This window comes from Ambystoma mexicanum, chromosome 2p (genome assembly GCF_040938575.1).
Source record: "Ambystoma mexicanum isolate Mex_15411 chromosome 2p, UKY_AmexF1_1, whole genome shotgun sequence".
Lineage (NCBI taxonomy): Eukaryota > Metazoa > Chordata > Amphibia > Caudata > Ambystomatidae > Ambystoma > Ambystoma mexicanum.
In genome coordinates, this window is record NC_090923.1 from 673228853 (window position 1) to 673256643 (window position 27791).

General features: G+C 47.9%; 1 protein-coding gene across 1 annotated transcript in view; it reads right to left on the reverse strand.

Annotated features, from left to right (window-relative positions):
• Positions 1-24533, reverse strand: part of MED29 (mediator complex subunit 29) — a 117078-nt gene extending 92545 nt beyond the window's left edge. The window contains exon 1 of the mRNA XM_069644250.1: positions 24253-24533. Within this exon, the coding sequence (XP_069500351.1) occupies positions 24253-24477 (225 nt within the window). The 5' untranslated portion in view covers positions 24478-24533. The remainder of the gene's footprint in view (positions 1-24252) is intronic.
• Between the last annotated feature and the right edge of the window lie 3258 nt (positions 24534-27791).

Here is a 27791-nt window from a genome sequence, read left to right on the forward strand (position 1 = left end):
TACATCTTGTAACTGGTGCTAGACCGATGAGATGATCCCATATACCCAGTACCCTGAAAGTGAGATGGCCGCAAACTACAATATTGCAGGTAGTTTCTCTGCCAACTACTTTATTTAAGAGAAAAGAAAGGGGCTATGCAATGAATACACAAAGCTAACTAGAAGTTAGTGATTAATAGTTCCACTCAGGGCTTCAGATAAGGAGTGTACCGGGCCTTTTTACACATGAAAATCTTGTAAATACGCCAGCTTTATTATTTTCCTGGGTACATTTACACACACATTTAGAGCAGAGGGCAGTGCAAAGGTCAGGTTACTTGACAGAAACCAGAAGGCTTCTTGTGATTTTTTTTATCTACATGGATGTCATTGCAAGCCACCTCTGAAACAGAATGTATTTCTCTGAAGCCTTTCAAAAAAATAAACTGCACACTGATAAAAGGAATGGTGTCTTTCCATTCAGCTTCAGAAGCACTGTGCAGGTTTTCCTAGAATTTTAGGATTGTATAATTAATAAGATGGAAAACTAAGTTGCAATTTTTTTTTTTAAACAAGTTATTCTTTTTTTCCAGCGAAAGCAAACCAGTATTGCACAATTTAATTTTTCAGAGTTCCGGTGCTGTGTGCATAATCATGCAGAGGCAGATCATTTTTACACTTCTAATTTAGTTTACAGTCCAATTATAAAAAGTGTGCAGAATGACGACTATGCACAGTCTAGTTTACATCCATTCAACCTTGCAGTCAAAGGGGTACATTACTATAAATGGTCAGTGGAAGCAGAGTCTTTGCTCAAGGGTGAGTAATTGTCATTACACTGATCACAGTTATTCTAGCCTCTCAAATCTTCAAGACTACAAATAAAACATCCATAACCCGATTCTCAAGAAAGTGCATTGAAATAGAAACTCAGCAAAACCTGTCCCCGTGATAATCCAGATAGGTATTTAACTTTATGTAGCGCTTCATAAATGGTTCGTCATACATCTAGGTACTGTGGTCATTATTCCTCAGTCGATACTCAGTTAACCAACCTCTGAAGGATATCAGCCAATAAGATAGCTCAGCCGGTTGAGCACTCGTTGCTGCAATCTCTGCGTGATCTGTGGGTTCGAATCCCTCATCCTGTCGAGGTCGATAAAGGAGTACAGACTTTGGTTTGGTGGTAATTGTGATAAATATGTTCTATGTACAGCGCTTTGCCAAAAGAGCTATATAAATAACCATTTGACCACTAGATTAGATATAGAATTTAGCATGCAGTCCTTGCCTCTCTGCACTGTTGTATCATAACATTGGCATACCATTAGGTAGTAATAGCTCCAGGAAATTAGGGACTTTCATTAAACCGCAAAAGACAATTCTGCTATCGAATCTTATAACACACAATACAAATTCATGTATGCTTTACTATATACTTGGCTAGGTTTTTGTGATTTCAACATTTAAATATATACAGGAGATATCAAATGGCCAGAAATAAGGAAAGGTGTATTCTGTCACAATGCAGAAAGCTGCCGCATACTAATGATTTCCATACAGTTTCACACGTCGGCTGGATGTTGCATACATTTTACTCTCTTGCGAAGGAGAAAAGTCATTTTTACTCACCACATTTACTCTCAAAGTTTAAAAATAGAGAAACACTCCCACCTCAAAATCTTATCTGGAGCACTGACTGCACTACCATACAGCCCCCAGAGTTTGCTTTACTCTATGATAATGATTGCATTATATATTAGCACCTGTGGGAGAGAGCTGGCCAAAATGTTTTCAAAGCCTTTTAATCCTATTTATGTATGTATCCATTTATGCAGCTAACCTTTCACATTTTACAGACACTCATCCAGGGATTGCAAAGTCGTGTAGATATTATGTAGAGCGGGTACCATTTGCAGGGGATGTTTGAAACTTTCATTTACTTTGTCTGCGGTAAATGGCAAATATAGGTTTCATTGTGCATGGCTGGCCTTTGGGTGGCAACAGTGTGCCAAAAGTAGGTTTGTGGTTACATTCACCAGCACATTTAAGTTTGTCATCTGTTGCCATTGGTTGAGTGCATTTCTCTTAGGTCGAGTAGGTAAACTAAGATACTCAACCTGCAGGTCTAGTGGCATTTTAGAGAATTTGAAAGGCCTGCGCATTTATGTCTAGTACACAAAACTGCTGTATGGGTGCTCATTTTATGTCTTGGGTACAAATAACTTGTGGTGACACAAATATTAGTACATCATTGCTAATCAAATGGGTGTGTTTGCTAATCAAGAGAAATTTCATTAGCAAACACGGCTAATCCATTTTCTAAAACTAGTTTATGCCTTGGACGGTGAAATTGACATCCTATTCGTCACAGAAACCTGGCTAGATGACAACTACAAAGTCACACTACACAACTGTCTACCCGCCAACTTCAAATAAATACAGATAAACAGCAAAGGAAATCGAGCAGAAGGAATTGCAGTAGCCTACAAAGAACACCTGAAAATAAACACGTTCAACATCCCGAACTGCAAATCCCTCGTCCTTCACTGGACATCGGACCCACAAAGGAACCTCATATTCATACTCATCTATAGACCACCAACCTACGATACAATCTTCACAGACACCTTCATAGAACATCACAAACCTGGCCATCAAACATGATCACTGGATCATCCTCGGGGACTTCAACATATAGTTCGAAGAAGAAAACGCAAACTTGCAGAAATCACCAACTAAGCAGCTTGAGACAATGAGACTACGACAGATGGTGAAAGGAGCGACACACTGCAGGGCACACCCTTGACGCTTTTGTTGCCAATATGAAACTGATCACAACTACACCACCAATACACATACTAGGGAGCAACCATCTCATTATACCGTTTGTGATCCAACCACCATCAAAAGCACCCTAACTACCCCAAAAGTTGTCCCCAATCTGGAAAAGAAACTGGAATACCGTCAAAAGCAGTAGCTTAGAAGAAAAACTAGAATTCTCAAAACCATCAATCGCAACCTTGGACGCAACTGACTTAGATGAAAAAGCAGACCCAATCCACAAACGTATCGCCGAACAATTGACAGCATCTCACCAGAAAAAACCCTCATCCCATCACGAAAGAAAAACGTGGCAAAATGGTTCACGCCCCACCTTAATACAATGAACAAAACAAACCGGAAACTAGAACAAGAATGAAGGAAAAACTACAACCAAGCAAAAAGAATAATCAAAAACAAATCTTGGCATACAAAAAGGAAAAATGAAAGGACGACCGGATCACCAAAGCCACCAACACTCAGAAATTGAATTGTAGTGAAATTTCAAAGTACCTACTTGGGAACTCATGCTGACCCCATACCTGCAAGAAGAACTGGCGCCCCGGCTGACATGTGGAGCTCGGCGAGTAGAGAGATCCCTGCCTGGCCACGCAATCAACAATCTTGTTTTCAGGCACCGCAGGAAGGGTGCAGATGCAGTGTGACTCTGCCTGAACAAACCAAAATATACCTTGCCCACATAAGGACCGCAGGATGCCCCCATCCCCAAGTCTTTCGAGCTGCTACACAGGCGATACCCGATGTGCTGCAGTGCACCCCAGGGGAAGCAAAGGTCTGTTTCCCAGGATCCTTGCTTGTGGACGGCGACCCATCAAACCCTGCCAAGACAAAAAAACACTGTACCTCACCTGCGTCCACGGGAATCGTGCAGAGAGGCTCTGCCATCGAAGAGGTACTGTCCACAATCGGAGGGAGAGCGGAAGGTGGCATACTGGATCAAACGGAAACCTCCTCCTGCTGGCTACTGGACGTGGGGGAAGTGGCGTTCATGCCGGTAGGTACAGTGCGACCAGCAGCCGTGATGGGGCCTCAGGCGATGTGCCGGGCGGAATAGCAGGGACACTGGATAAGCAGCGCTGGGTGTCACTACCACAGACGGCTGACCATGATCGAGGCATGCATACTGTAAATTGATCCTTTACTGTGTTAAAGATCAACTTGGACTTTTTACACCCCGATTATGGTCACTGACTGGAGGAGACAACGAGTAGTGATCTCGGTGCATAGCTAACACCTTGAGACGCAGTCAAGGTTAACACTGACTTGAAGCTTTTGTACACTGGCCCTCAATGCGTGGTGGGAACAGGAGAATCTCAGAGGGGTTTCATTAAGTTCAAGGAGTTGAAATGAGAGCAGCCATTTTTCATATGGTCATTGAAGCCTAACCCTGGGAACAGGCTGGACAAGTGCCACAACGCATGCAGTGGTTGGAATACAAGGGTACTAGTATGCTCCAGTTAACAGCTTGAACACAGGGGCAATGATAACATCTGGGGCCCTTCAAAGAGTTGTCCACTCATGAAGCTGTGGGCTGTGGCCCACCTCCACTACTGAACTCGAGGGGCTGCTGTGCCTTGTATAGCTGTGCGCACACTGCATACTGTGCTGGGTGCATTTCGGATGGTCGTCAATGTGATATTACTGGCTTAACACTCCTCCCCCCTCGTGCCTAAGCCTCAGCACTCCTGTGTAGTTTCCATTTGCAACCCGGAATGGGGAAGCTGAGATGGTGAGGGTGCTCAGCATATATTAGTTGTGGCAAATGCAGGAAAAGGGGTGTGTGAAGCATAAGGGGTGTCTGATGCCTCGTGATGGTTAAGATCCCAGTGACAGTACTCTGTTCGTAGCTGGTTACTCTAGACTTCCAGGAGCGACCAAAAAATCTGTAAATGCCCACTCAGCAGCTCGGCTCAGTTCCAGCCATCGCAGCCCTTGGTTGCCATAACAATGCAATCACAAGAGGGGCCCTGTGACTTAAGGCACTTCCCTCGTATTCCGGAGAAGGGTTCATCCCACCAGAGTCGCCATCCTTCCTCCTCTGTTGCTGGAGCAGCCCAATACCCTGTTCGGCAACCTGTGTGACGTTTACCGGATTTGTTTGCGCCAGTCTTGCTGCTAGTTCGCCTGGCGAGTTCATTGTGCAGTTTCCAAGTCTCCCTCGCTCCCCTTTCCATCTCTCTGCCCTCTCCGTCCATGGTGCTCTCCATATCACCCCATTTACTCCAACTACTACTCTATGACCTATCCTACCTCTTTTTCGAAGCCTGGAATGAAAAACCTTAAAGCAAGATCTCCTGGTCTCCAACCCAGGCCTGCCCATCGCTGACACCTACATCAACACTTCTTCCAGGCAGACTGTCACCGACATCCTCTTTGTCGCTCCATCTCCAGACCGATGGACTCCCCATATTAAGTCCTCTCCCCTTTGTCTTCTTCGACCCATTAATGGTGGAACCAGATGGAAGTACTCTTGGCACACTTCCCCATCCTCTAGGTGCATCAATGTCTACCAGACTGGCACCGTCATGGCCCAGCGCTCTCAGCCCAACCTCCTCCTTGATCGGCGTCTTCCCGTCTCTCATCAACTTCCTCCCTTCTCCTGCCACTCCTCCTATGCCACCCCCCTGGCCCTTTCACCACCATCGACAGGTGAACCACATCCCTGTACCACTCCTTGAAGACCTTCAAAGTGTGGCAGCCAGCTTCACTTAGATACCCTCAACTCTCGCTCTGCCTTTAAACACTCCCATGACATCTGTCACCTCCTTGAAGTCTTTGACCTCGCTCTCACCGAGACGTACTTTACTGGCAGCTCGGTCACTGTTTTTGACACACTCATCCCGGAGGGCTACAAGATCCTCTCTAAGCCCAGGCGTAACCAGTCTGGAGGAGGCGGAGAGGCCTTGATCTTCCCTGAATGGGTCCCTGCTACCATCGTATCCACTTAGTCCTACTCTTCCTTTGAACGCCTCGTCTGCAGGCTTGGCGTCTCGCCTATACGCTCACTGACTCGCTCCACCACCTACAGGTACTCTGGTCCAGTCTCCATCTTCCTTTTGGAGTAGTCCGACCTCTACCTCCAAGCTTCTCCTCCTCAGAGACTTCAATATTCACCTCAACTCTTTCCCTCACCATTCTTCCCTCTGGTCCGACCCACTCAACCGGACACCCCTTGGATGCGCTGATCCCCATTTCCAACCCTCTCACTACACCTCTCTCCTGGTCTGACCATGCTCCCCGGTCCTCTCATTTGGATCTCTTGGGTCCCCCGGCCAAGGCTCTACGTCATTCGACCGATGAAGCGAAGGCCAGTTGCTGCTTTTGCCACCACTTCGTTCCCCCTCCAGCCACTGACTTCACACCGATACAGCCCTTGCTAATCTTCACCTCTCCCATATCTCCAACACCCTGAACATCTTGCTCCAGTCATGAGGATCCACATAAAACCTGCCTCCAAGCACAACACCTGGTATGACTCTGACCTAGCCTCTCTGAAACGCAAGTGCAGAGTTGCTGAACGGAAGTGGGTGACTTCAAGCACATCCACTGACAAGACTGACCTGCCGCCTGCTTCAAAGCCAATACAGACTCGAAGAGGGCCCATATCCAAGCCGACATCTCTGGGGCCACCAACAAAAACGGCTGAACTGTTCAAAATCTGCAGGGAGCTCACCAATCCTACTTCCGTCTCCACTTCTCTTCCATCCCAGGCCCTTGCACTGCACTGGTCTCCCACAAAAACGTGGACATCCTGTGCTCACTCTCCTCCACTTCCTCCCTTGCCCACCCTCATGGCTCTCTGGACCTCCCTCCACCCTTCCCCCCCTACTCTCCTCCTTCTCGCCCATAGAATCGGATGAGGTCTCTAAACAAGTCCTCTCTATGAAAGTCTCCTCCAAACAGGTGCTTCCCTGCTCCTCCAAAACTATCGAGGACAACATTGCCTCCCTTGCTCCTGCCTTAGCTTATTTCTGCAATCACTCCTTTGCCACTGGCTCCTTCCCACTACCCCTCAAGCACTCCCTTGTGCACGCTCTCCTTAAAAAGCCTTCTGCTGACCCTTCCTGCACGGCTACCTACCATCCTATCTCCACTACCCCCTTCCAGGGAAAACTCTTGGCGAAGTTGGTCATCTCCCAACTGATCCACCACACTCAATCTGTTGGCTGTCTCCACGACCACCAGTCTGGCTTCAGAGCAGCCAGAGGCACAGAAACTGCTCCCCTGAACACCTGTGAAGACTTGCTCTCAAATCTCAATACCAACTCTCCTTCCCTTCTCATCCTTCTCGATCTTTCCTCTGCCTTTGATGCGGTCAATCATGCCACCCTTTTGGCTCCAATACCCTTGGCATCATGGACCTGGCACTTGGCTTGTTGACCTGGCACTGTCAGTCAGATAGGAAGGAGGTTCAACTGGGCACTTTCCACTCCTTCACTGCACTGTCCCTCAGGGCTCCATCCTCTCGCTGTGGCTCTTCAACATCTAACATATCCCTCTGGCCCACTTGATCTCCACCTTCTCTCCTCACTTACAGTGTTGTGTGGACGACCTGCAGCTCTCCTTCAAGCTTCCCTCCACTGCCTGCGCTTCTTCCGCTCATTCCTGACCAGGACTGCTATTCAGGCATGGTGCGCTGCCAACAATCTCTGCTGTAATGCCAGTAAGACTGAGATCCTTCTCGTTAGGACCCCTGCTCCACCCTTGCCTCCTACTCTGGCCGCACTGCATGGGTCCCCTCCACTCACCCTCTTGTAAGGCTAAAACCTTGGCATCATCTTCGACTTCTTTTTCTCCTTCTCGCCTCACATCGCAGACCTTGCCAAGAAGGCCCACTTTCAGCTGCCCCTCTTCAGAGGCATTCTCCCTTTCCTCACCTTCCCCCAGAAACTCAATGTCTCCAGAGCTATGGTCCTCTCTTGGCTGAACAACTGCAACAACATCTTCCTCAATCTGGCTTTATCCTCCCATCGGCCCCTTCAACCAATCCAGAAAAGGACTGCAAGAATTATACTTGGCATCAAGCCCAGGGACTGCATCTATCCAACCCTAAACTCACTCCACTGGCTCCCAGGGCTGCGAGGATCAAGTTCAAGACCCTCTGCATCATCCACAATGCTTTCTGGGACCTGGGACCCCACTACATCCAACTCTCTCTCTAAATATCTCTCTGCTAGAGCCCTTTGGGCTTCTAGCTCCAAATCTCTGCACATCAGATGCATTTCCAAGCAGAGAGTAGGGGGTAGATCCCGCTCTTCGGCAGGAGCCTCCCTCTGGAATGGCCTCCCTGCCCCTCTCAGGCTTGAGCTGGATCTCCTTAAATTCTGGAAGCTTCACAAGAACCTTCTTTTCTCCTCTTCCTTCCCTCTCCCCTGCTAATGCCCCACTCTGCTGCATGGGCTGGCGGCCTGGTCCCTTCTGAGTTCTACAGGACTTGCCCTTCCCCCGACTAGCTTGGCAGGATGTGCACCCCTACCGAGCCTAATCCACCCAGTCCTTGCACTTAGAATGTGGTTCCCTCTCCCTGCACTCTGTGCATCCCCTGGCACTTGCCCACCTGGCCTCCCCTTAGCTCTTGCCTAGCCCCATGGACCCCCTTCCCCTACCTCCTCCCCCTGCTCCCCTTCCTTTGCACCTGTATGCCTCCACTTTGCCCCTGCACTTCCCTCCCACCCTAGCATTATCCCTTCTGCCCGACCGGCACTTCCCTCCACTCCCTTTCCCCCTGCACGATCTGAATCCGTCCCCCCTCCCACATTTATTTTGTCTTGTGGCACCTGAAACACCATTTTCTGTATATGCGCTTCATTTATTGGGCATTTCTAAACTATTCATCATCATAAATGAAATGACAAATCCCCCAGGATGCAATAACAAACAGGTAACTTCACAAAAATTATGCGATGATCTTGCAGACCATTTTACGAACAAAAATCCCTCACATAAACCCGGATCATACAAAGTAGATCAACCAAACCGTGCACCACCCCCCACCCATCTATCCCGGGACCACAGAATAAGCTGAACAGTTGCCCAAATGTTGAAAATAACTCCTCAGCCTGGTGAAAATAGGCAACAAGGCAGGTGCCACAACAGACCCCTGCCCACCTGACATCTATAAATCAATCCTTACACAGGGTACACCATCAAATGATGCCTAAAACTCTTCAACCTATCACTCAACAGGGAAAGTACTACAAGCATTCAAATCTGACATCAAACCCCTCCTCAAGGACGGGCGATGTGGAAGACCTCACAAACTACAGATCAATCTTAAACATTCCCTATCCACCAAAACTATTAGAGGCCTGTGTCTAAGAACAAACACTGCAACATGTAACAAATCAGCTATTGGACAGGCGCAAGTTGGCTTCAGGCCCATGAGAGGGACAGACGATAGGAGAAGATGAACAGCATGAAAGTGCATTAATATGAATGCAGTGTATTTCAAGAGGTCGCTGGCAGTAGGTTTTCCGTCACTAGAATCTACAAACTCAGAAAGTATAAAAAAATTTTTTAAAAATAAACCACCAACAAGAAAGGATTGCCAATAATTAGGGATATCAAATGAAGATACTTCAAGAAGAGTAGGAACACAGGAACATCACAACGCCCAGATTTATGGCTAAACTGTAGCTTCTTAAAGGAGATTAAAAATACCTACCAGAGACGAGATCCATGGATGATACTTATCCAACCTCGTAGGAATAACTCCCCTATCCCTTCGGTATCTGCAAACTTTGGTAAGCCAGACGTTTTGGACTCCAACTCCAATCAGCCATAGCCAGAATAAACAATGGTGAGGGATCATTGTACTTGTAGTACATGTCTGGACCATCACAGGCTGCAGAGCCTTACCTTAGGAAAAATACATGCCAGCTATACAAAAAAATGGGTTTCAGAATTTATATCACGCAATAGTGGATGAGGACAACTGCACCCCATGCCTAGGAGTAATGCAGCACCAAGAACAATTTCTATCAGACCTATCTTTTAATGGGGTCAGGGCAGCAGGCATGACCATTGGGGCAACTATTTCATGAAGACACTATATACAAGGAGAATGGAATCCAGAGAGCTTACAGAAAACTACTACTGTGAAGATATTGTTCAAAGGCACTCTCTATTTTAGGACAAGCTGCAAGGTAGGGTGCGAGTATTTGGCTACAGCAAACATGCAGAGGAGTTGCGAAAATAGTCAAGACCTAGACCCTCAAAGGGGAGCTGAGAAAGATACTATAGAACCATAGGTGATCTGGTTCTGCCAAAAGCAAGGCACAACATATCAGGATGGAGCCCTACCCCTCCCAAGGGAAATTAATCGATCCAAGTAAGCAGCAGAAGACCTTGAAACTGCAGCAGGTCGGTGGGGTGCTTGGTTGTCTTTTGCAGACAGATGGAGTCGAGTCACACAGAATCAGCAAGTTCTTTAAGTGGCCAGCTGGACAACAAATTAGAGTTTGAGGCCTTACCCCGCCCCCCTCCAGAGGAGTAGGTACCCCACTGCCCAGGGGAAGGGCAAACAGGGAAGAAATCATGAGCAACATGGAAATCCTCATGCAAGTGCCAGCAGCAGAGATCAGAAAGATTCTACTTTATAGTGGTCCTGGTGATGAAACCTAGCCTTCAGCCTCCTCATAAGCACAAAACAATACCAGACAAGCATGCTTCAGTCAGTCATACTATTGACCTCACATGGGGACTTCCTGGCCACCTTAGACCTACAGGACAAATATTTTCATATCCATTTAAAGGAATCAGGTTTGCAGTAGGAGCAGGTCACTTTCAGTTCAGGGCTCTCCCTTTTAGCCTGAAATCCACACCAGGAATCGTCAGCAAGGCACAGACTCCAATCATAGCAGCCCTTCACCTAGGAGGGGGACACATGAAGAAACATGCAAGGTGTGATTGCTCCCAATTGGTCAGGAAGCCTAGATGCGGCCCCTTGGCTTCCTGGACAATTAGGAGCAATCACACCTTGAGCCTACTCGAGAGTTGCTCTATATAGGGGCTCAATTTACAACAACTAGGAACCTAGTCTATCCCCTACGAGGCAGGAGAGAAAGGCATCTGCTGGGTAGAGTTCTCCAGAAGAGCTCTTCAACAGCAAGACAATTTCTGTGGATCCAAGAGCACATGGCGGTATGTGTGCAGGTTGTCCCATGGACAAGGCTACATTTTTCATCCCTGGGTGCGTCTCATCCTCAAATACAGGGATCACTCATTTTAGGACTTCGAGGGAATCATTCTGATGACCTCAGAACTAAAAGATGAATTGCAGTGGTGGCCCAGAAAGGACATTCATCGGAGGAGTTTTCCGCTAGGTGATGGTTGTCTGACCACAATTCCTAGAGATGCCAGGGGCTGGGACACAACCTACAACCATCAGACTCACCTAGAGAAATGAGAACCAGAGGCGTTTCTCCCAGTCCCTCCCAACTATAAGGAACTAGCGGAGGTCCCTAAGGGCAAATGGTAGATTCAGTCCAAAAGGTCCTGGCAACAACAACATCTCCAATGTCTGCTGTAAGATTTTACTGACTGGGAATTGTGATGGGCATTCAACTCCTCTGTGATTTCTTGGTAGTCATGCAGTTTCTGCAAAGAGAGGCTCTGGTTAAGCTTTCTTTTAGCTAAGCTGGCTGTCTCCCACATGAGTGGTTCCTCCTTTGGATCTGCCTCTGGCGCTTAAGGTCCCTCCATTTGAGCCCCTCCAAGAATGAGATCTCATATTCCTCAAACTTAACACAGTCTTGCTGGTAGCAATCACATCAGCCAGAAGACTGGGGATTATAGGAGCCCCAGCGATCATTCCTCCTTTTCCAACACTGTGTCCAAAGGCTCCCTTTCCTACCTTGGGTGGTGTCGAAAATAACGTCATAGGTCTTAGGGTGTGTAGTTTTCAGACTTCTATCCAGAACTTCAACCCCTAGCAGAGTAATTGTGGCATCATCTGGAAGTTCGCAGGACAGTCCTTAAATACCTGGAAAAGATAACCGCAATAAGCAGGCCAAACTCTATTTAACATTTGATGCAGCTGGAGCAGGGAAGAAGGCATCTGCAACATTGCTTAGTAGAAAGTTCTGTACAGCCTATGAAGAGGCAGGGTTCCTTTGCCCCCTCAGATTCAGGGCATATCCACGAGGGGCACGGCAGCATCTGGGCAGATGCTGAGCAATTTCCTCTGGCAAAGATTAGTAGGGCAGCCCCCTGGGCTGACACAAATGCTTTCCATCAGGCATTTAGACTGAACATAAAGGGTCATCCATCTTGCCCTTTTGGCACAAGCATGTTGAGCTTGGGAATTCTTAGTGCAGTCCTCAACAATATGTAACGTAGGTGACGAGGTGTGTGCAGTATTCACAGTGATCTTACTTTCATCCTAAGCCTCTCAAGTGCAGGGCTTTGGCATTCCTTGAGAGCAAGTACTGGTACAAGCAATGCGGTTGCCCTGGGCTCTGCTGTCTGGGGGCAGCTAGTAAGAACCAGTGATTGCCTCGACAATACCACTAATAGAGATTCAAGGAGTGGCTGTGCTGCTTCCATCTACGAGACACACAATATTCTGTTTGTCTGAATGAGGCCATGGTTTCACCTCCAAATCGCCTTTGACACTACAGACAAATACCCACTCCCAGCGGCCCACCAAAAGCGGCAGGCCCTGTAATTACTACTTATCAGAGCTTTTAAAGTAGGAGCGATTTATTAGCCATGGCTTATTCAAGAGGCCATTATTTTAGAAAAGAGGTTCTTAACTTTCCCATGTTACGAGCATTTTTATTCAAAAAGTACATACAAAGCACAAGCTAGATGCCTAAATCTATGCCCTCCTCCAGCCCAATTACAATATATAACACAAAACCGTTTTAAACCAATTATATTTTCAGGTGTTCACATTAACAAAAAGCATTTATTTTTTATGTTGTTTTTTCATCACATGTATGAAACTTCCTGCATTAGTCAAACGGATGGACACACATTACCAAGTCTAAGTCTTGAAAATAAGTTTTCAAAACGCAAAGACAATTCTTTGCCTTCTGCTGAATTGTATCTGGTATTGCCTCCCATTCATGATGGGGGTGGTGGGGTGAATACTGCCACAACGGTACACTTTTTGCATAACATTTCTATAAAGATTTAACAGTACCTTACTATGGTTTGTTTACTTTTCAAGTCACCTTTATAAAACAGGATTGTTGAAAGCCAAATAAGGAGGTGAGGAAGGGAAATGGTGTGAGGGCAAGCGACTCATGAACACGTGCCCAGGATGTGGCAAGAGGTTTCAATCCTGGATACTGTAGAAGTCATGTTCCCTGGTTGTGGCTGTGAGCTGCTTTTCAGAGCACAAATAGAGCAAACACGCGAGTGGACAGCCTATGCCCACTTTTTTCATAGGGTGGACGTAACCATCCTGGAGGCGTTTGAGGTCAGTAAGGTCGCTAAATTGATTGGCTACCAGGATTTCACCCAGGTTATGTTCCCAGTGCAAACGCTTACCCACACGACCACATAAAAGTGTCATCAAAGCACATCACTCATATTGGGATTTTAGTTTCCAGGGAATACTTCACTATACAGGGATTGGATAAGAAGGCGCTGAAAGCAGCTCCTGGGTATTGTGATGAATCCGATCGAGTCATTACTGTTTTCCAGGGGTTGGGGTGGGGGGGGTAACCTCCTCCGATGTGGCCAGGGGATGGCAGCCGCTACTTGACCCTGGGGGCAGTCATACGAGGGAGGATACAAGCTCCAGGAGAAAGTGGTGGTGCCCACAGACGAGACATTGTATCCCCTTACAGGATGAATGTCCCATACACAACACCCTAATCCCATACACAACACCCTAATGGCATATTGTGGTGCTTACTCTGCTCCCTCAAAGGAGAATGTTGAATTTCCCTTAAACAGTTCTTCAGAGCAACTTTCAAATGTTGATTCGCCCTCAGTACATGTTAAAACCATGACTCCAATTTTTTGTGCAAGTTAGTTAAATGAAATTACTATTCACAGAAACCCCTCAACGCTACAAGGAAGAGGAATGGAGGAATACAGCGCAGAGGAAGCCCCGAGTACAGGCACCGCTCTTGTTGTGTGAGCAAACACCTGTGCCCGGGACATTTAAAAATAAGATCTCCAAAAGAAGTGGCAGACTGCTGGTGGGAGCGGGCTGCAGTTCTTTGTGTGGCCGAAGAATCAAAAGAGGAACGTAGGAGCCAACAGGCTCATACAGTGAGCAAGAGAGGACGACCCAAAGAAGAAGCAAGCACAGTGCTCCTGGGTGATTGCAGGTTAAGAAGCTTACCGGAGTGCTGCAAGGAGAGGTGAAGCCCAGCCAGAACCACAGGGGTCGTGGAAACCAAAAGCCAAGCAGCACGAAGCAGAGAGAATCCAGCAGCTGTCATAGGCGAGCTGCAAACAGACCAGGAGACGCCACAAAGAGCTTGCGAGTCCACGTTGGGACGAAGGAAGCTCCGGGGCGTATCGGCGAACACGCCGTAGGTTAAACTTCAATAATCCAAGACTGATAAAGAAAAAAATATTTAGTTTTTTAATAATGAAATCAAAAAGTTAAAAGCACATTTGCCTCAGAAAGCAATCCTTAACGGATAATGTAACTTAACCCACAATGCTATGGTGGTGGATGATTGGAAGTGTGAGCAAAACACTAATGAGCAAAAGGGCTAATGTAGTAACTATCAAAAGGTGGAGTTGCAGAGACAGGCAACTACAAGAAGCCTTGGCAACCAGGCAATTGCAAGTGGGTGAAAACCAGAAGCCCTGCCAGCAGAGTATACCAGGCAATTGCAATATGTGAAGACAAGAGGTCCTTGCATGAAAGTACACCAGGCAATTAATTACAAGTGTGCGAATATAGGGAAACCGAGAAACCGTGGCAGGAAAGTATACCAGGTATCCTGGCAACCCCAAAAGCACTTTGGTATAGAACAAGAGGAAAGACAAGAACATTGTTTAGAAATTGTGAAAAAGAATCCAGGGGAAGTGAGAGAAGAGAAATATCATTGAGAGATTTTTTTGGTTGGAGTTATTTATGTATTTCCACCTTTAAACATCTTTGAAACACTGAAGGCCAAGACATTATCCTTTACTCTTTGAAACACTGAAGGCCAAGACATTATCCTTTACACCTTAAGATGTATTTCCTTAGAATGCAATGGTCAGAATAGTACTTTGGACACAGGACAGTTTTGTTTTGGACATTGTGACACTGAGAAATATTTAGTTTTGAGTTTAGGTAGGGAAACACCTTTAGCGCAGGGACTGCAAGGTCTTTTCCCACCCCCTTTTGATTCATCAATAAAAGCCTTTAGTCAAAACCATATTTTGTGCGTCCGAGTTCCATTCCTTATCCTTCACAGTATCCAGAATTAACCAGTGACCAGGAGCTACCACTGGGAAATGAGCTTGTACATAGCCTTCCTTGCACACAAGATGTAAATATATAGGTTTGTCCTTTATTTATTAGCCCTTTTGCTTGAAATGTCGTATAGATGAGCCCTAGTGTTTATTTACAGATTTTCCAAACACAGTTAAATTCATAGAGGTGTGTTTTTTCAGCATTGGTTGGCGTAGCTCCTGGTAGCTGTTGGTGTCCAGCTAACGAGGCTCTTCTAGACTACAAGAAGGAGCTAAACAGCTACCAGCTCCCCTCAATTTCGATCCCTGCTATAGATTGTTGGGTTTAAACAGTGGGCACCCATCATAATTTGTCAGCGTAGTTATTGGAAAATCTCTGGTTAATTTATCAGTGCTGATGAAAGGCCAATGCTCTTTAGTCTTGTGCACTTTCTTAGGGGATGGTCAACTGAACTAAATGTGTAGATTTCACTTTAAGGTATGTTTACTTACTCTGCGTATATTCATGGCAATTGAGGGTGCCCACTGCTCTCCAATGATGAAACCTACTGGTATCGGGATGCATTGCTACGGGTCGCAAGGGCTAAGGGGTCGAATAAAATCCATCTCTACCCTGACTTCTCAGTGGCGGCTCAGAATGAACGTAGATCATTCCTTGCAGTGAAGAGGAGGCTCTGAGAGCTCAACGTTAACTACGCGTTGATGTTTCCCGCCAGGCTTTGCGTTGAGCACTCCGAGGAGGTTTTCTTCTCGACTATACCTGAGGCAGCAATGAAATTCCTCAACAACACTTTCCCGGCTGACATTTGCCCGAGCAGCCACTATACCACTGCTGTGAAAACAAGCCACTTACTACCTACCTGACATGGTTCAGGTCAATGACTCTTATACGATTCGCTGTGACCAACAATTTACTGGTGAATGTCTGATGTAACTTGTTATTTTGTGCCGTAATTTAATATAGATGTTCTTGCTGTAATGAGTAGCAGGCTCTATGGCGCATCCAGCCCCCGATGCTAATTTGCAATATTGAGAGACACAGTTGTTATGGGTTTTCATCCCCCCGATTGGGAGGGGGTTAGGGGTTGGGGTTGTGGAGTTGTTCACAGGGTTCAGAAAATGCTCGATGTAGGTGTCCGGACAGCAACAAATTACATGGCACTATCATTGAGGCACTGGGGGCTCCACTTCCAGGAGACAGATTATGGCTGATGCAATAAGGTGCATGAGCTGGAATGTCAGGGGGCTGGGCAATTACTCTAAAATGCGCAAACTACAGCTGTACGTACAGAGCAGTGGCAACTTGGCAGAGGTACTAGACAGGGATGCCCGTGGTCCCTGATGCTCTTTATTTTAGCACTGGAACCCCTGGCGATATACTTGAGGCAACAATATGGAGAAGTAAGGGTCAGCATGAAGGGAGGGCAACATCCGATATCTATGTACACGGATGATATGCTGCTGTACTTGAAGTATCCCGAGGAGAACCTATAGTATATTCTGGAGGTTATGGAGGGATAGGCGATGCTGTCTGGCATAATGGGTAACCCTAAAAATCCTACATATTCCCCCTCGGCAGATATGTTGGAATACCACAGTATAAACTGCCGGTACTACAGATGGGAAACCGAGACATTCAGATACTTGGGGATAGATGTGTACCACAATGTTGAAGTAACACAAACGAAACACAAGGTGGTGTCTAAAATTGAAAAAAAAAAAATAATAATAATAATAATAATAATAATAATAATATTTTGGGCCAAGCTCCCCTTGACCATGATGGGAAGAGCGGCACTGTAGAAGATGGTGGTACTGCCCAGACTACTACACTACTTCGCGAACATACCATATACGATACCCAAACGATTCTTTAAAGTCCAGAGTATATGCAGGGGGTTCATATGGCACAATTCCAGGAATAGGATAGTGTTATGGAAGCTACAGAACCCATATGAGCAAGGGGGCATTAGATTGCCTAATTATGAGGTATACTATTTAGCTAGTCAACTCCAATACGTAGCAAGGTGGTTATCGGAGGATCCCACACCAGAGTCCAAACTGCTGAAAGCCGAGTGTACTCCTTATTTTCTGAAAGAATGGATATGACTGCCAGTATAGCCGCGGGAAGAAGGGACAAGATTGCTAGACTTGGGTTGGAAAATGTGGCGAAGAGCCTGTCGGGTAATGAAGAACCTGTTCCATGCTCCCCACAGATGCCTCTGGTGGCACTGGACGGGATGGATTAACAAATGAGGAGGAGCGTCAGAAGGCAATGGATACCGGTCGTTATAGCAACCCTTGGGGATGTGTGGCAAGACGGGAGGGCAGTACTGGTGGAAGATACAGGATTACACCGAGGACAATATATCACATATGCTAGGCTGGTGAAGATGAAAAGGTACATGGTCAGAGACAGTGTTTTGACCCACCAACCTAACACTGCCATAGAAACATTCTATGGTGTGTCGGATGGAAGCCATGAGGTCTCCCGAATATACGAACAGTTGATGTCTAAGGTGGGGAAGGAGGTGATCCAGACGAGACGAGATTGGGAGGAGGCTGGGGAAGAAATGGGAGACGGGCTGTGGGTAAGGGTACAGGGATATCACAAGAAAGTATTGAGGAATGTGAGATTGCAACAGATTCAGTTATATGTTACCCACAGAGCATACATGACCCCTGAGAAGGTAGCCGAGTTTAGAAACGCAGGAACTCGGACATGTCCAAAATGTGGGGAGGTGAACGCAGGAATGGTTCATATGTTCTGGGCATGCCCCGAAATAAGGAGATTCCGGGCGGAGGTGCCCACCTCATGGCGGGGAAGGAGATAAAGTTGGAAGTGAACTCCCCCTGGGCGTGCATGGTAGGGGGGTTCCCCAGGCCATGTAAATTGAGACACGCGAGTAAACTCAAGGATCTGGCGTACGTGGTAGCAAAACGCAGGATAGCAATGGGCTGGAAGGCAAGTAAAAGGCCAAAAGTAGAAGCCTGGTGGCATGATCTCCTGAAATGGGCGGATGCTGAAATGATGGAATGAAGCAGCAAACAGAGGAGGGGAGGAAGAAGCGGGCACGTTGATTGCCTGGAAGCAAATAGGAGCTACATTGTCTGGGTCTCCCCCAGAAGAAGACAGCTCTTCAGGGGGAGAGGAGCAAGGGGTGCCCATAGGAGAGGTTGGCAGAGGCGTGGGAAAAGGAAGGGGGTGGGGGTAGAAAACATGAAACTGTACATGAAAATTGGAATGTATATTTGCAGCTACAATGTTTGGTTATCAAGTTGGAATTCATAAAAATTGTTTTAAAAAAAAATAAACTACAGCTGTACATAGGGCAACACAATATTCATTTTCTTTTTCTACATGAAACACTAACTGCGAGAGATTCACAAAAAGCTGGGGCGCTCAGCGTTTTTATACTCAATATTCGACTCAAAGCCAAGGTGTGATGATCATGCTACACAAATCACTCCAATACACATCCAAGGGCACACAGGTTGACGGGATTCTGGGTGGCACTGAGGTGGTATTACTTAATATATATGGCCCCAACATAGATGAGCCCGAGTTCTATCAGGGATAAGAGCAGCAGACAGGCCGGCGGGTCTTGGGGAGAACCCAATAACGAGAAACACTATGAGAATCGGATCAACTAAACAAGGTGTGGGCTCTCTCCATGGCAATCTCTGAAGACACCCATCTTTGGCAATCCAGCCTTTCCTCCAGGTAAAGAAGCAGATTCAGACGGTAGATGGAAGGAAGGATAAGGGGGCTAGGAGATTTATACGAGGGAACCCACTTCAAGTCGTATATAGATTGCAAAAGGGACCTATATGCATACCACCAACTGAGGCACGGGGCAGGTACACCCATAATAATGGAAGGGGCCACGAGGGAACACAGAATGGGAAAAGCTAACATCATCCTCGGAGGGCAACAAGGGTATAATATTGGCAATCTGTAGGATACTTCTGGGAGCAGAGGAGAACGTTGGGACAGTGCCGAGGGACAAATGGGAAAAGGTGAGAGGGAAGGCGTTCACAGACAAGGAATGGGATGGAGCACTGAAAAGTTGGTTCACCTCGCACAGCTCAGTACAACACAGCGAAAGGCAATATATGGTACTACATCAGTGGCACTACAACCCAGAGAGGTTCCATAGGATGTTCCCCTCGGCCTCCGCAGAATGCTGGAGGGGATGCAGGGAAGTGGGGACGATAGAACACAATTGGTGGGGATGTCAACGGCTCAGACACTTCTGGCTAGAAGTGAAGACCAAAGTCCTGCAAATAATGGAAACCGACAGGGAATTCACGCCATCAGAGGTTCTCCTGGGTGTACTCTGGCAGGGGGAGAAGGGGGTGGGGGAGTTGCGGGCCAACCTAATGTTGGCGGCAAAGAGGTGAATAGTTAAACAATGGAAAAAGAAGCAAGCCCCATCTATCATACAACGGTACTATGCCACACAGGCACAAAGATTCGGAGATCCCTAAACAAGTTCAGCAAGGTTTGGTCACCCTTCATACACTATGCAATTAAAGATACGACACACTTGTACATCCCGGGAAGCAGAACAACAGTTTAAGGAGACTTTAGGATCTACCATGAAGAACTGGATGGAGAGGGGAGAGGCATATAGGGGGGAGGGAGGGGGAGTTAGCTGAGTTATTGCATATGAAGGATAAGTATTTTTCTAACATGTTTTGATGAACTTCATAAAAGTCTTCCCCAGGCTGTGTATGCCTGGACCAGGACCTTTGAAGAGCGTGGTCCGCGTGGTGAGTGTGGGTTACCCCATGTGGTGGATGTGGCCATCCTGTAGAAGGAGGAGAGGCCAGGCCTCAGACGTCATTAGTAAGGGACAGGTGGGGGGGTGGAGATGGTGGTTTCCCTGGGAACAGTCCCAGGCATGGACCAGGAATGGCTGCTCCCTGGGTGGGGTTAAGCAGGAAACAGGGGCTATGCAGAGTGAGCAATCTGTATATTTTTTTTCACCCAACCATTCTACCCCTCCTTTTACTGGCACAACTTACTTTGTCATTTCGCTTTCATCAGTGGCAAGCAACGTTGTGGCAGTTGATCTGTTACCCCACTATGTTAAGGTTTATGGAGATTTGCTCCAGCATTACCTCCACGTCCACTATTCCTCGTCACAGCACTAATCAATGAAGTGTCCCACCTCCTCACAGGAACGCTCTTTCTACTTCCAATTCCTTCTAGCCCCCCCAACCTGCCCCCCCCAAGAACAAACAGGGAGTCTATGCTTCTGTCAACCGCCAGGGAGGGGGGGCGGGTTTGTTCCATTTTTCCTGCTAGTATCGGCCGGTGTGCCCAGACCCTCCTACCTACCGCCACTGGTATAGCCTGGGGTGGTGGTGTAGGTAGCCCACCCCAGTCGGGGCAGGGACTGGGGGAGGGGGCACAGAGGCTCATCATAGCAGGGAAGTGTCCCCTTCCTATTCCTGCAGCCTGGGTGATTCCCACAGAGGTTGACTGACTTCAAGGGCAAGTACCTGGACGACCCCCCCCCCCCCCCCGGCGGTGGACAGAAGCCTAGACACCCCACCCATCTACTCTGGGTGGGGGTTAGGCCCCCTCCGCCCCAGTTCAAGCACACTCTCAAGAAGGGACAACTGCGTCTCTCTGGCATGAAGGCTGAGATTTTAAGAGAGTGGGTTGATCCAGAGAAGTCAGCAGTCCCCATATTCCTTGCCAAGCTGTATCCCTTACAGGGAGAGGAAATGGCCCTGCCACAAGTGGTTTTGGTAGCTGACATTTCCAGTCTGGTGGTGAGGTCATCCTTGGCCTCAGACTATTCTCTTAAGGACCCCACGGATCGAAAGGTGGATGCCACCTTGAGGAAGGCATATGGAGGGGCCCTTTTGGCCCTGCAAGCTGCCACTTGTACCTCTTACACAGCAGACGCCACCCTTGGGGATCTGAAGTCGTCCCTGAAGGTGGAAAGGGAGGGCTTAGATCCTGACCCCATTGGGGTTTTTGTCAGACCTGGTATATGATGGAGAGAAGGTGGCCGTCATGTCCATGGGTTCCGTCGTTGGCATGTTCTTACCAGGGATTGAAGATGGACACCCGACAGAAGTCTACAGCCATGAAAATTCCCTTTAAAGGACAGATGCCATTTGGGGATTCCCTGGCGGACAAGGTCCATAAGGTCTTGAAGGCGGACAAATATGCTGACCAACTATGTAGAAAGTCTGCCCCTACCCACAGAGGTTCAGCAGGGGCGGCCCTTCACCAGCGGGCTCGGCCTGTGACCTGGAAGCTCAAGTCCAGTCTCCTCCCCCCTTGCCAGCAGATGTCCTGACGCCAGGGCTGTTGGGGCCACCTGACATTCTATTGGTAGCCATGGTCCCAGAACTCAGGGGATGTCTGGGTCAATCATCTGGTGAGGTGGGGGTACAAGTTGGAATTGGTCTCCACCCCCGTTCAGTCTGGTCCGATATGGACGCCCCTTCCCAGGTGCCCTGTCGAGAGGTTGGCCATGCAGCAGGCACTAAGGGAACTTCGCTCCAATAGGGTAATTCAGCGAGTGCCTCGATCGAAAAGGTGTCTGGGGGTTTACTAGATTGTCTTACTGGGGCCCAAACCTTCGGTGTCCTACCGTCTGATTGTAGACCTCAAGATCTTGAACCGGCACATACTGACTCAGAGGTTCAATTTGGAGTGTCTTCAGCGGGTTATTCCTCTCGTCAAGGACTCAGATTTCCTCGTTTCCATGATCTTCACGACACCTACCTGCACGTTCCCATTTTGTCTGCCCATCGGATGTTTTTCCGATTTGCAGTGGGCAAGGATCATTTCCAGCTCCGGGCCTTGCCCTTTGGTCTCAAGTCAGCACCACGGGTCTTCACCAAGGGTCTGGGACCCGTCGTAGTCGCTCTGCACCTCCAGAGGATTCAGGTGTTCCCATACCTCGACGACTGGCTCCTGAAGACTCGGTTGAGAGATCTTCTACAACAACACTTAGAGACTACTTGTGCCCTAGTGGTCTCGCTCAGGTTTCTCATAAACTGGACAAGGTCTCGGCTTCCGCGCTTGCAGGATCTTCAGTGGTGATTTTTGTTGCCCCGCTTTCGCCTCGTAGATGCTGGTTTCCCTTCTCCTGGATTTGGCTTTGTCCCCAATGCTACCTCTAACTGGGAGTCTGGATTCAGTGGTGGACCCCTTGGGAGTAGAGGGTCCCAAGAGGTGATTTCTCACATTAAAAAGGGATCAGCATCCTTCTACCTTGAGGGCCTACAAGAGGTACTAGGGGCCCTTCATGTCCGAGTGTCTGAGTCATGGCGGTACTTCCTCCTTGATTTCGGGAGTTCCTGTGCTGCAGTTTCTTCAGGGTGGGTTTAACTTGGGTCTCTCCCGTCTCCACCCTGCGGGCTCCAATCTGCTACTTTGGGGGTTCAGATGTGGGTGGTCACTCTTTGGTGGGTAGACTTCTCCCTTTCAGCCTTTACAGAAGGTTTTCCCTAGGGTCCTAAATGGTTTTCCTGGTGGCTATCACTTCGGCAAGGCGATTGGGGGAGCTTAGTGCCCTCTGCTGTGAGGCACCCTACCTGGTGGTTTCCCCCAATGCATTGTTTCTTAAGTGCCATCCATCCTTTCTTCCTAAAGTGGCTTCCAAGTTGCATGTTACGCAGGAGTTTGTTCTCCCTTCCTTCTTCCCCTCTCCCTCCTCCCTGGAGGAGGTTCGTTGGGCCACTCTGGATGTGCAATGGGCGGTTCAGCTCTATTTGGATCACACTACGGCTTTTCTTTCCTCTCCTAGCCTCTTTGTTACCTTTGGGGTGGGGGGGTGGTCCCCAAGAAGAAGGAGTCTTTGCCCACCATCAGCCATTGGATCCGGGATGCCATCTCTTTGGCTTACTCTGCTGTGGGGTCTCCCCTTCCGTCAGGAGTGGAGGGCAGGTCTTTGCAGGGGGTGGTTGCGTCCTGGGCTGAAGCCTGTGGGGTTCCTATCCATGCCGCCACCTGGTCTGATCCTAACACTTTCATTGACCACTATCATTTGAATCATAACCTCTGGGAGGCAGGAGCCTTTGAGGGCGGGTGCTTTGACTGTGGTGCTCTTGTGAAATACCTTGTTGCTAATGTCTGGAAATGTGTATTTCAATAAATTGGTGTTGGTCAGGTTGCATATTCCTTGTGGTGTTTTTCTTTGCACTCAGCCCATTCTCTCTGGAGTTGGCACGCCTCATTGAAAATTGCTGGGACGAGGAAGAGTAGACGTTGAGGTAATGCCCAGATTCCTTACTGGTAAACTTCATTACTCCTAGTCCTACTCTTCCTTATCCCAGAACAAGTTTCCCACCTCACCCATCCCGGTGTTGAATTGGCCTTGGGCAGTGTTACGCACTGTTGAGTCTTGGGGAAGGCCAGCAGGAATTAGAAATAGAAAGAGGGTTCCTGTGAAGAGGTGGGACACCTCATTGGTAAGTGCTGGGAAGAGGAAGAGTAGGACTATGAATAATGAAGATTACTGGTAAGCAATCGGGGCATTACCTACTGAGGCCACGAACCAGCGTAACTGGGCAGTCCCTCCACTATTGAAACCTGGCTTTTCTAAATATATTGTTAGAAAGTAGTCCATAGCTCTCAACTCACACGCTTTTGGCGGGCGTCGCCCGCCTTGTAACAGCTGACTCACCCACCAAGCCTCCTGCACGCCCATTCGTTTCATTGGGCCTCTCACCCGCCAAAAATATAATCGGGTGTTTTCACCGCCTTTGCGACAAATGGTTGAGAGCTATGGTAAGTACACACAGAAAAATATATACACCTTGTATACAGCACTCCATAAGCCATTCAAAGGGTGTTTGCTTTGTGAAAATAAAAGGATCTTACACTAGTGTACACATTCTCTTTAATCAAATGAAAAAGGGTAAGCAGCCTTTACTTCTGCCCCTCTGCATCTAGCTCCCCTGCAGATCAGTCTTAAATGGCATCAATAATCTTATACTAAGTGCCTAACCACCATCCGCGACTGCGCAACCCCCTTCAGCGACCTCCTCTGCCTTCTCCCAAGTGCATCCCTTCTTCACCTGCAAACTCTCCTTCAGTTGAGGGATGAGCAGCCTATACTTCTGCACTGGGTCGAAGTCTTGAAGCTGCTGCGGCTGCTGCGTCGGACCGAGAGGCCCCGTGAAAAGGTGTTGTGGCCCCCCGGGTAGGGCATTAGCAGGCCCCCCGCCAGGACCCGGACCAGCATTGACAACTTGCTGAGCGTTCATCTGCATCATTTGCGCCTGCATTTGTTGCGCTGCCATCTTCCCACAACTCCTTGCCACTGTACTACTATCTAGTACCCGTTCGAGAAAAGGACCCTAGCAACGCTCTCATACCATCACGTAACTTTCAGTACGTTACGTTCGCTGTCATTTACGTTCTACGCCAGCTCATTATTTATGCAATGCGTGTCACGTTGACTTGCTGTTTATGTTGTGAGTTTAGGTGAGCTCTCAGCTCTGGTGGTGTATTTCTACATACATGCCAACCCTCCCGATTTCGGCGGGAGGAGACTCTCGATTGCATCTGGAAAGACTGAGTTCGCCGCAAAGCAGGGTGGCGGTTGAAAATTATATTTCAGCATTGATGGCGGCTGAAGATTATATTTCAGCAGGACAGTCATGCTTTTTTTAGGCCCTGCACAAAACAGTTGATGAGGCCGGAGCGGCAAAAGATGTGGGCCCCCCTAATTTGCATGAATAGTGACAGCGATATAACGGAATAAGTCTGTAGTATGCAAAGGTATCATAAATTAAATGATGTTGCTATGTGTAAGGTATAGACAAATACACTGTCCAGTATACCAGTATACAGTGGTGGAAATGGAAAAAATGTGGTGGGGGTCCCACAACACAAGGACTGGGGTGTGGGGAGGAGTTTGAGTGGGAGGGGCGGTGCCCGAGGGGGCGTGGCCTGGAATACGTTAAAAAAAAAAACGGCCGCGACGGCAGCATTGCTTTTTACCGCCGGCTTTGGCACTGGTGTGTAATGCACAATGCTCGCTTTTGGCACTGATGTGTAATGCACAATGCTTGCTACATGTACAATCAGTTGTACATGTAGCAAACATTGTGCATTACTCACCAGTGCCAAAGCCGGCGGTAAAAAGCCATCGCATGCGTTTTTTTTTTTACTATTCTATCGCGGTTCATGGTCTTAGGCGGCTGATTCTGGCCGGATCCCGAGATCCGGCTCCATACCTGGTGCCGGATCTGCCGAGAGCCGGCCCAATGACCAGCACTGCCAGTATATTAATTGTCAATATTAACATTTACCTATGTGGCAATATCAGGAGTGAGGCATTTTTTTTAAGTAGCTGCCAGCTGAATACCTTTTACAGATTTCTAATTTTGGCAGATAAGGCATAGTGTGATAAAAGTTGTGGGAGCACTCACTTTAAAGGGCAAAGGCTAGATTTGCGAGAAGTCTGCAATTCGGGAATTTGTAACACATCTCTTCCCAGATGTAATTGATAGAAACACTGTTTGTAAAAGGTCTTTTGAAACTTTGGTTTAAAAACACAATCTGTGGAAGGCATTGAAAAAATATGGTGGTTACGTTTTGCTAACTGAAACCAGCTGCTGTTTTTGCAGAAGTTTCATGATTGTTTTTATTTTTATTGTGTGGGCATATTGTTCAAAGTCACAATATGCTTTTATTTCAGAAGTTACAAATAAGTATTATTTTGACTGTCAAAAAATAATAGCAATAACTGTGTTTATCAAGTGCTGCTCACTACAGAATGAGAAGGTAGCCTCCTTAATGTACCCACCGAGCCTTGATTTCAGGAGAAAAAAAATGTTTGCCAGGTGTAGAATAGCACGGGATCCTATAGCAGAAAGTTGCAAAGGAAAATGAGCAAGTTGGGAGACTGTTGGTGAGATGTTATATGTTTACCTTCCTGTAAATCAAATGTCTTCTTTCCTATTCCTGCAGGCCTCATTATGAGTCTTCCGCTCCGGACTTAACATTGCTGGTATAACCATACCGGCACCGTTTCCGTGATCGGCAAATTCCGACCTACGATCCCAGAAATACAACCACCATAAACCGTCACCGTGGAGTTAAGGCACCCGTAAACTGCGTCGGCAGGGAAACCCCCCAGTTACCAGCAATACGTAACACTGTGTGCATTACGAGTATCACAGACATGGAAAGAGTGCCACAAAAATGGCAGAAAACCCGTGGACACGGTGATGGTATCGCCACCACCTTGAACATGACGTTAAACAGTGCCTGATGAGATGAATCAGGCCAAAGGTGCACCAAATGAGCCCAGCTGGACCCAGCAGGCCACTGGGAGCCTACAAAAGGCCCACACCCAGGCCAACTCCAAATACAACTATGCAGGCAGCAGCTGTAGCAGCATTGGGACAGGCTATTGAACCTACAGGCAGCACTGCACATGGTGGCAGTAATGGTGCAGAGGCGGAGGAGGCGCAGGCGGCAGTTAGCAAACCCTGCACCCATGCCAAACCCAATTGTGCAGCCGGCACGACCCCGCAGGCAGCCTGCAATACCCCGCATCAGGGCCTCACCCTCGAACCTGACCCCAGGACAGATCCACACATTATACCGGCTGGACGTCCAACAATCATGTACACCACCACCATGATTGGGGACAACATCAGCAGCCACATTGGCATTTCGACTGCAATCCCCCCCTCCTGAAGGTGGTGTCGGTGTTGCATTTTCTTGGCACCGGAACTTAGCACACAGTTGGTGAGCTGCACGGGCTCTCACAACCCTGTTTTTCAAAAATATTGTGACAGGTACTGGATGCCCTGTTGCGCCATTTGTCGGAACACATCGCTCTACCCCGTATCCTTGCCCAGGTCATTGCCACCAAGTTGGCCTTCCATGCTATTGCGGCCATGCCAAATTGCATAGGTGCAGTAGACTGCACCCACATAGAGCTGACAGTACCACGTGCAATGGAAATGGTGTACCGCAATAGGAAACTGTACCACTCACTGAATGTACAGATGGTATGTGACGCCGGACAAGCAATGCAAAAACAAAGAGGTGATGGCTGGAAGGTTTAGACTGAATCTTAACCACTGGCATTGCTCGGGGCAACCCTCCAGACCATCGTTCTTCTCCTGCCAAGCCATTACAGAAGGGGAAAGACCATATGCAAATCAGGCTTGGCCCCACCCCAAAAGGGGCAGTCCAGCCCGAACTGCTAGGTCACATCCCTTCTGCACGAGACCACAAGCATCCCCAAACATGTTTCGCCCTTGTTGGGGCTCATCAGTGAGGAGTAGCTTGGGTCTCTAGGCCCAGCAGGCACGGGACCCACGTCTGGGCATACCCGTCCCACTCGGGGTGACAAAGCAAAAACAAAGAGGTGATGGCTGGAAGGTTTAGACTGAATCTTAACCACTGGCATTGCTCGGGGCAACCCTCCAGGCAGGCGAAGAATGATGGTCTGGAGGGTTGCCCAGAGCAATGCCAGAGGTCAAGATTTATTCTAAACCTTCCAGCCATCAACTCTTTTGTTTTGCTATTGTCACCCCGAGTGGGAAGGGTATGCCCAGACGTGGGTCCCTTGCCTGCTGGGCCTAGAGACCCA